This window comes from Zingiber officinale, chromosome 8B (assembly GCF_018446385.1).
Source record: "Zingiber officinale cultivar Zhangliang chromosome 8B, Zo_v1.1, whole genome shotgun sequence".
Lineage (NCBI taxonomy): Eukaryota > Viridiplantae > Streptophyta > Magnoliopsida > Zingiberales > Zingiberaceae > Zingiber > Zingiber officinale.
The window spans coordinates 94,922,017-94,931,130 of record NC_056001.1 but is presented as its reverse complement, the minus strand read 5'-3'; the positions used below and the strand labels follow the sequence as shown (position 1 = coordinate 94,931,130).

At 33.7% G+C, this 9,114-nt stretch overlaps 1 protein-coding gene across 2 annotated transcripts; it reads right to left on the bottom strand.

Annotated features, from left to right (window-relative positions):
* Nucleotides 1-200: 200 nt before the first annotated feature.
* On the bottom strand, nt 201-7,402 carry LOC122015532 (polypyrimidine tract-binding protein homolog 3-like). 2 transcript variants are annotated; one of them, XM_042572479.1, is made up of 15 exons: nt 7,191-7,402; nt 6,903-6,985; nt 6,746-6,817; nt 6,574-6,650; nt 4,945-5,029; nt 2,705-2,837; nt 2,398-2,462; nt 2,271-2,320; nt 2,138-2,179; nt 1,661-1,712; nt 1,476-1,533; nt 1,385-1,398; nt 1,116-1,223; nt 893-1,036; nt 201-812 (listed from the first exon to the last, which is right to left on the bottom strand). In XM_042572479.1, exons 2-15 carry the CDS (start codon nt 6,957-6,959, stop codon nt 423-425), a joined length of 1,347 nt encoding a protein of 448 aa, XP_042428413.1. In that variant the 5' UTR covers nt 6,960-6,985; nt 7,191-7,402; the 3' UTR covers nt 201-422. The 2 variants fall into 2 exon arrangements, with proteins under 2 accessions (XP_042428413.1, XP_042428414.1); XM_042572480.1 differs by having other exon boundaries at nt 1,476-1,530.
* Between the last annotated feature and the right edge of the window lie 1,712 nt (nt 7,403-9,114).

Here is a 9,114-nt window from a genome sequence, read left to right as displayed (position 1 = left end):
GGGAGAGGTCTGACTATCCTTTTTACTAAATTAGTTGTTAATTAGCAATAATTTATTTTTTCCATAAAATTCAGGGAGAAAAAAACGTTGTCGTAAATACTTATCCCTAAATAACTGATTTTTTTTTTAGCGATGTAAACGAGTCCAGCCTTATCCTGCCATGGCTCCAAAGCAAACAAATCCAATTTCCAAAACCACCCTTTCCGATAGAACAATAAACTTTCACCACTGGAATCACCAAAAAAAACGAACTTTGGGATACATCGATTGATCAGTCTTCCACATTACATAACCCTGAGTTTACCTGAGGAAACAGATTCAAAACGTGCTGTGATAATTATCCGCCATAAATCAACTCCAAGAAAACCAAAACCAAACAAAGAAGCAATGCCCGCCCCTCTTATGAAGAAATCGAAGAGTCTCTAAATACTTTGGAGTTGCGAGAAGGAAATCCGGATGACAGACCGCGCAATGGAGCTTGCATGCTTGCACACAAGGGCCTCCGTAGCTTGTGCCTCGTCCTCAAACAGAATCAGCGCCTGCTTCTTCCCATTCACCTCGAAGAGTTTTGTGCTTAAAATTGTGCCGTGCTCCTCCAGGTGAGTGAGAATCTCCTCCTCGGCGATGTCTTGGGGAAGAGATGACAAATGGATCATCTTTGTTGGGGAGCAACAATACTTGTAGTTTTTTACCGCATTATTGTTGAAGCGGTTAAGGCTTGAACCGGCGTATTCACGAGTATCAGATGCTGGAGTGATGCTTGGATACTTGGAAAAGTTCAACTCCAACCTCTTCCCAAACAATAATGATCCCTACAATTAAAAAAAAAAAGTTAAATGTGTTAAAAAAAAAAATGAAAATACAAATTACAATGATTAAACTACAAACCAACCTTCAAAAAATGTACAGCTAATTCTGCCTGGAAGCCATCCTCCATCTGAACAAGAGCATGGTCGGGTTTGTTACGTAGCAGTTTTATTCTTACAATATTGCCATATATCGAGAACAAATTGAAAAGCTTATCTTCATCAATTTTCTGCAGCAAGTGGAAGAATAGATTAACAAAGTATTATGTATCATTCTAGGAAGAGAACTCAATTAAAAGTCTAACTTACATCAGGATCTAAATTAGTTACTAAGATTGTAGACCTGTCATTAGTACCAGTAACTCCAGGAGGCAATCCTCCCCCAAATGCAGCTGCAATTGCTGCAGCGTTACCCATCTAATAAAACAAATGTTAGCGCTGCAAGTAAACACGAGTACAGAATGCCACAGGGATATTTTGATGCAAAGAAAAATATAGTTCGATCAACCATCCATAAAGATGTGTAAACCACAATTAAATACGGCAAAACCTGTATGGGGAAATACCATCAAACTCACCTGACCATAGGCAACTGAAATAATGCGAAAATAGTAGTCAGCAAACAAAAGACACTTAATGGAAACAAGAAAAAATTACAAAAATACAAACCTCTGCCGCCAGATGATTGAAGAGCATAGAGACTTCCGGCATCACCATAACCGGGCTGCTGCAAGTAAGCAAAAGAGAGCACAATGCCATCACAATTCAGAACACATTAGTATATTACCTATAAGGAAAATATCCATTAACTGGTATCTTACGACTATTTAAATAGACATGTAAAGACAACTCACTTGTGAAGATCTACCTCTCTGTTCAGTGGGCAAAGATGGATTTGTGAAATCTCTGAGTAAAGACCAAAGATAGATCTCAGTAAATTATTTTAAAAAAAAGAGACTATTGTTTTGAGTAGCAGCTAGTCTGTGCATTACTATTCTCACATTACAGCCTGGATGTTTGGAAGATAGTGGACAAGAGTAGGAGTGCAAAAAAGATTATATGAAAGCACTGAAATTTTGAACAGCTGCCTACATTTTACTAGAATCTGACATCCGTAATGTCTAGAGATGAAATTTTGGCCATAAAGAAACAATGATCTTAATTGAAATATATCATCATTCAGACAAGAATATGAGCTTATGTAGTAGTCGACATCCTAGAAGAGAAAGACACATTGGTCTAGCCAGCCCATTTCCTAGGTTGAGCAGTATTCCCATGCAATCTGAACCCAAATAACACACCAGTGCTTCAGATTCATTAAAAGTGCATACCTGGATCTGTCGTTGTTGTAATTTACTTGCAACTCATTGAGACTGGATTTGAACAAACAAACAGAAAACATGTAAGACAATAGAAAAGGTGAATAATAAAACTGAGCAGAAGAACATTCAGAGAGAAGCTAACTTTGAAAACTGTATATCTAACTGACAGCAACCATCATATATATTGCGTCCCTACATAAATCACATAACCATATATAATCATCTTATGAGACATCTAAACATATTAGAATTTATCAAATTATAATTACTTGTAGAGAACTTCTTGCTTGCACTGCACTTTGTTGTGATTCAAACTGGATAAGGGCCTGGAAACCTACAAAAAAATGATATGTTTCAAAAAGCTTATGCCATGATAAAAATGTTAATAACTCAAAGTGTGTTCCACCAGCATAAACAACAAGAAAAGGCAATTACTTCTGAAAATGAAATAAATCAACAAGGAACAAAAGCAAACAGGGAAACCAACAAGGGGAATTATAGATGACTAAAGGCATCTGGAGAATACATATTAAAATCATAAGGACCAAATCAGCAAGGGAAATTATAGATGCTAACCAGCTGACTTCTGGAACGTCACAATTTTCTCCACGTATCCACATGGAGAAAAAACTTGCTGCAACACCTCCACTGTGATAGGATAAAGCATTTGATGAATTGTAACTAAGAGAATTCGATTGGGTGGTGAATCCTGAATGTTCAACAACAATTCATTAAGACAATGGAACAATGAAAGAATGAAGTAAACAAAAAAAGTTGGGTATTCCTAGTCAGATATTATGGTAAGCATATTTGACAATCTAATAGACAAGTTGGAAAACAAGGTACTATACATAAGAACAGACATTTGTTAATGGGGAGATAACTATGCATAAATTTAAAGAAATAAAATATTATCTCATAAAATTGCAATATATTTGACTAATAATGTAGAAATTAGAGCAAATTTGAACACAAAGTGTGAATAATATAAGTGAAAAGTGTGAGACAAGAATCAGACACTATCTTTATAGTGCAATTCTGCAACTTGATTGAAAAAACAACCGACTTATTCTAACCATACGAAACTTGAAGAATGTCACATTTGCAAGACCTTTAACCATAAGTTCAGTAGCATAAACAAGACTATAAAGTTTTAGCATCCTTAACAGCCATATGACACAAACTAACAGTTAATCAACTCAGCCTAACTCTACCTCTTGTCTTGCACCAATCATTTTCAGTGTACAGAACTAACTCTAACGCCAACTTTCCAGATATGCTAAAACCCATAGGCCACAAAACAATTGTAGAAATGACCAAAATTTCAGTAAATATTATCTTGCATGATAAAATTTCATTAGAAGTGTAGTGCAGACAAACAAGACATCTTTCTTGTATATATTTTTCTCAGGTCACAAAGTCAGCTCCTGTGCAAATGCATCATTTCCCCCAATTCTTCCAATCAAAAGGTCAAAAAATGCAAGTAAATTATTTCAAGAAAATGACAAATTTGAATTCTAATAAGAAACCAATTGAGATTTTCCTAAAATTCAAGAGCAAACATCCTATATAAATAGTACACTATTTAAACTTTTTAACATACATCACTATGCAGTCTATGCTAATTTTGGTACCATCTCTTCACTGACTGTGATCCAACCAGTAAAGGTAGGCCTTTCATGGGCTAATAGTGGAACTCTAATACTAAAAGGTAAGAGAACTACAGTCTGACAATTAAGAATCAATTTCAATAAATGGATATGATAAATAGAAGAGACTAAATCAGGAAAAATAGGAAAAGGATCCTCCCAACAAAACTGATCATGGCGTGAATGACAATTAAGATTAATTAGGAGTTATTATAGTAACCAAGAAGAAAGGAAAATTAAAGGACTCCTATTAAGCACTTTATGACAACCTACTATCAGAAAATGTATAGCTGCTTGGCTAGCAAGTTTAGGTCTTCCTGAAAGAAAGCAAGTTGATCGACATAAAGTTGGATTGTTAAAGAGCTTCTTCATTAAAAGTCATATTCCTGTTTACTTGAATCTCCAGCCAAAAACATTGGCTAGAAGACAATAGTCAGGACAGAGAGAACAGGTAAGAGATAACATTAAGGCTAGAAGAGATGATTAAATGCATAACTATGTGTAGTACTTTCGTCCTATGCTTCACCATGGCTTTCCAGTAAGCATATGTCCTTTTACAGAGTTAGATTGATGAGCAGACCCTACAACCTAAAAGATTCCCAAAACATCTATGATAAAGACAATCTCAATCTAAGTTATAGATAATATATTTTGGGAACTTGACAATCTGTAACATATATTAGTGGTTTTTGAACGTATCCCTACCATCTTAAAAGCAAATCAAATAATATCACAGGCAATATAGACTAATGCAGTCCAAATGGACGATTCAAAATAGTTGAAATTCATTGTTTGTTGTTGAAAAGTTTGCTTAGTGTGACAGATAATGAGAATTATCCTAATTTGTTATAAGGATAAAGTGATGTAAACATGGTTCTGAACTCAAAATGACATACATAGTATACATAGCAACATTGATACTTGCCATCCTCAAATGGGTATAAACTTTATGTTCAATGAATTAAAAATTGAAGCAATGAATTTAAGTTTTTTTAGTTGTTACACACAAGTTCATATGTTCAACATGTTAATTCATAACACATTACAAAAATAAAACTAAATTCAAAATGATTGATATTGTAGGCTAATATACTGATTTAGAACATGAGACATAAAGTCACAGAAACTGCCTCAAGAGAGCCAAAGACAACTTAGCTGATTACGAACCTGATCACCTTTGCGACCTTGCGAGCTTTGATCTGTTGTTGTAAGTTCTTGATGTGAGGAAAATTGTATATATACATTTCGTCCCCTGAAAAGCCACAACTAATGTACAATTAGCTCCTCATGATGCCATAATCATAACACAAAACTGAAATCATATACAAGACTTCATCATAGCCAGAAACATGAAAAATCATTTCTGTTAGTTAATATGGTAGAAATATGGAAGAAAAATATAAGATCAACAGGATCAAACTGTTCAAATAATATTATAAAACTAACAGGTTTTGATTCGTTAGAAAAAAGATAAATGTGATGCACAAGTGAGCCAACATATGGATAAAGATTTTCATAGTTGAAGCTGAATTAATCAATGAAAACTTCTCATATTAGGATCCTAGATAAATTGTTTTCAGTTTAGTTGTTACAACAGATACATGAAAAGAATAAGCATACATTAAAAAGATTGCTAACTTGGTAAACATTACTTCAAGCAAACTTGAATAGATGAATGCATAATTGTCTGAACCATGAGTACTTCAAAAGAAAATAAATCATCAAGGCATGACATTTTGTGAACTCAAGAACAAATCTGGTGCACTAAAATGACAATCAGCAACCAGGGTACCAACTGTCAAAATAAAAAAGCATCAAGATTATTTAATCAATTGTAGTGATAATTTGTATAGTTGACTTGGAACCTTTTTTTGCTTGAGGGGATTAAAATAGCATAGAGAACTTGTCAGGGGAAGGAAAGAAATGAAGAGGGGAAAGATATAAAATGAGATATTCTTTCTTCCAATTTCCAGCCATTTTCTAGACAAAAGAAGTTGAGAGAAAACTGGGCTAGATTTCTCTCTTTTGCTTTTCACTTTCTGTCTCTTTCCAAAAAAGAGAAGGAAAAAAAACAAATTCTCTTTCCAGCCATTCGGTCTCCTCACTTCTTTCAAACTAAACAAGCTTCAACTTATGAGATGATTGATGGGATATAATTCATGATCAATCCATGTCCTATATAGTAAATGAAGAGATTCATACACCAGTGGATAATCTCAAAAAATCTCATATAGAAAGTATTTGAGATGTCAAGAGATTACTAGTTATTGGAAGGCCTGTGGTTTCTTTAACTTGGGGCTTTAGATTTTAGGGAGGTTTGTGGATATGAACCTTTTGCTGGCAGGTAATGTCACTTATTTTAAGGAAAAGACTCCCTCTTTGCCATTATACAGTTCACTGGAGAAGTAGAACTACTAAGAAAAAAAAATACCCCAACAGAACTAATTTTGACCATGATGCTTCTGTCTTTTATCTATTTTCCAATCATTAAAACCGGATCCAATGTATATTATTTGGTAATCAAATTTCTAACAACTTCCATTATGTCTTCCCAGTTGATAATTCCAATATCTTCTCACTGTTATAATTTTTTTTAACCTTGCATCATAACAAGTCTCGTTTACTGGACCGTCATTTAATATGTAACTCATCGCCAATACCTCAAGATGTTAAAAAGATGTAACTTTCAGCAAAGCATTGGTTTTTTTTTAAGTTACAATCATGAAGCATCCATCCTATGGTGAATCCAAATAGGATAAAAGCACAAACAACAAGAGAGGATATCCTGGATCTAACCTGACGCTCGGTTGGACATTCGTGTAGTACTGAATAACATTCATTGCAGAAGCTAAATCATGCATCTGAAGAAGAGCCTGTTACGAAAAGACAAGAAGATGGTCGCTGAAATCTAAGGACAATTTCAAATCAGAAATAGGCATCTCAGTTACAAGGGACGCGGCAAAAAAACCTGGTTTTTGGCTCGTAACATCACAAGCTTGGTGACAACTCCAAAAGGTTGCACCAACTGAAGAAGGTCATTCTGCATAAAGTATGAGACTTGGAATTAACTCTGACGAAGAACAAAAATTGCATAAAATGGAAGACAGTAAAACAAAGGAAATTACTTCAGATATCTCGTGGCCTACGTTACGGACGTGAATGACTTTGGAGGGCTCCGTCATTGTTCACTTCTTCCTCTAGATCAATCCTGAAAGCAAAAGAATCTCAAAGACATTGCAAACGGGCAGGAAAAAAAATGAAATGTTAATCCCTAATTCCCCCAGAAAACGCAAAACAAGAGGAATCCAAATAATCAAGAAAAAAGCGAGATTTAACTCCACGTAAGGAAGGGAACAATAAAACCAAATCTAACACTAACACATCAAAGGAGTCAAAAAAAAAAAAACACAAACCTAACCGAGGTAACCCTGCGAGATCTCAAATCGAGCTAATAGGATGGAATCGATAGCTCGTCACGCGAACTCGGATCCTCGTTGAGCCATAGATGTCGAGGGGCGTCGACACTTGCTGGGTAGAAAGGGGGCGACGGGAGCAACAGCGGTAAGCCCTAATGGATAGAAACTCGAGATGACCAAATCTGCATGTGCAGTGCACCTGCGGGACATGGAGAAGCTACGTCTCATTCCCCAATCTAAACCGTCAAGTCGGTAGGGCCCTGGAAGTCGTCATTTCCAACCGTCTGATGAAAACGTAACAGAACAGATCTCCTAAAAATATATATAATTACTTTTGCCACAGAAATTTTTTATAGAAAAAAAAAACTTCCTAGAATATTATTTCTACCTTAATTTGTAGACCATATTATATTTTTAATCTACACTCGATCACGTGCATAGAGGACTGGAGGCATCCACCGGATCGGAGTCTAGTCAGAACCATCCTCGAAGCGCAAGATAGCAAGATGAAAGGCCAAGGCCCATCTACCTAACAGCTGTTTAAAAATCTAAGCCCGATTAGGCCCCTTAGACCGTCATCCATCCGTTCAAATCCATAACCGAATCAATGAGCTAATTACAGTTTGGGCCCCAAATTAACCCGGTTTAATTATTTTTTTATTCGACCGTTAGACCATTTGTAAACGGGTGAGATTATTTTGATCATTTTTTTTACTATGATTTAGTAATTTTACTACGATTTAATAACAATTATTCTCCAAACTCTATAACTCTGTATATAAGCTAGTAATTTGATTATTTCACGTTGTCTTCTCTACTTTCCACTTTGAATTCTGAAATTTTGATGACTTTCGACTTCAAAACTTCAATTCTAAAGGGAAAAAGTTCATCTCAGTCTTGGGAGAGCAATAAAACGAATCACTCAGAATGTGGATCTCGATCGAGACATTAGAAAGTATTAAAACGTCTAAGGTTCAAGATACTTTACTATAAAATCATCTATTTTTATTAAATATTTTGAGAAAAATACTCTTTTGTCAAAATATAGATATTACAAAGCCTCATATAAATTTCAATTGAGTGGCTGTTATGGGTCATTGAAGCAATATGTTGAAATGAAACACCATATTAAATTTGGATTCGAACGTTCTCAAATTCAACTATCCAAATTTTCATCGACTAGTGGAGGTATCAATTCAAATTTATTAGCTAGATTTATTTTCTAGAACATTTTTCTTTTATTTTTGAGTCTAAATATACATTTTAAGATTTTTATCAAAAATCACTTAATCCATATATGAGTGTGACTTGTTATTGGATCGATAACTTTTGAACAATTCAAAAATATTTATTAGTGTATCGAGTTTTTGATGATGTACACATTCCTTACAACGTCTTTCAATTATTATGCTTAATTTTAGAAGATGGATTAACTTCAAAAATACTTTTAATATAATTTGATTATGCTAGTTCTAAATGTAAATATTGATGAATTTAAATTTATATGTAACCTATTATTAGTCATTTATTTTTTTCATATTCGTTATGTATAATTATATGTCTTGTTTTAAATTTATGCATTCATAGTATAATTATATGTCTTGTTTTAAATTTATGCATTCATAGTATAATGAAACAATGCATAAATTTTATAAAATTAATCAAATGAGACCTAAGAAATTACCAAATGATATACCAATATGTTAAAATTTAATATATATAAATTATTACAAAATTCATTCAATATAGAATTTTTTTTTTTACAAAATACTAATGTATATTTATTTTTACAATAAAAGAATATATATATAGTAGTATTTATAAAATTTTAAAAATATTTAATGATGCAATTCTTCTATGGTTAGTATATATTTTTCATTTAGTTATGATGAATTTTTATAACATAATTTTAATTTAAATG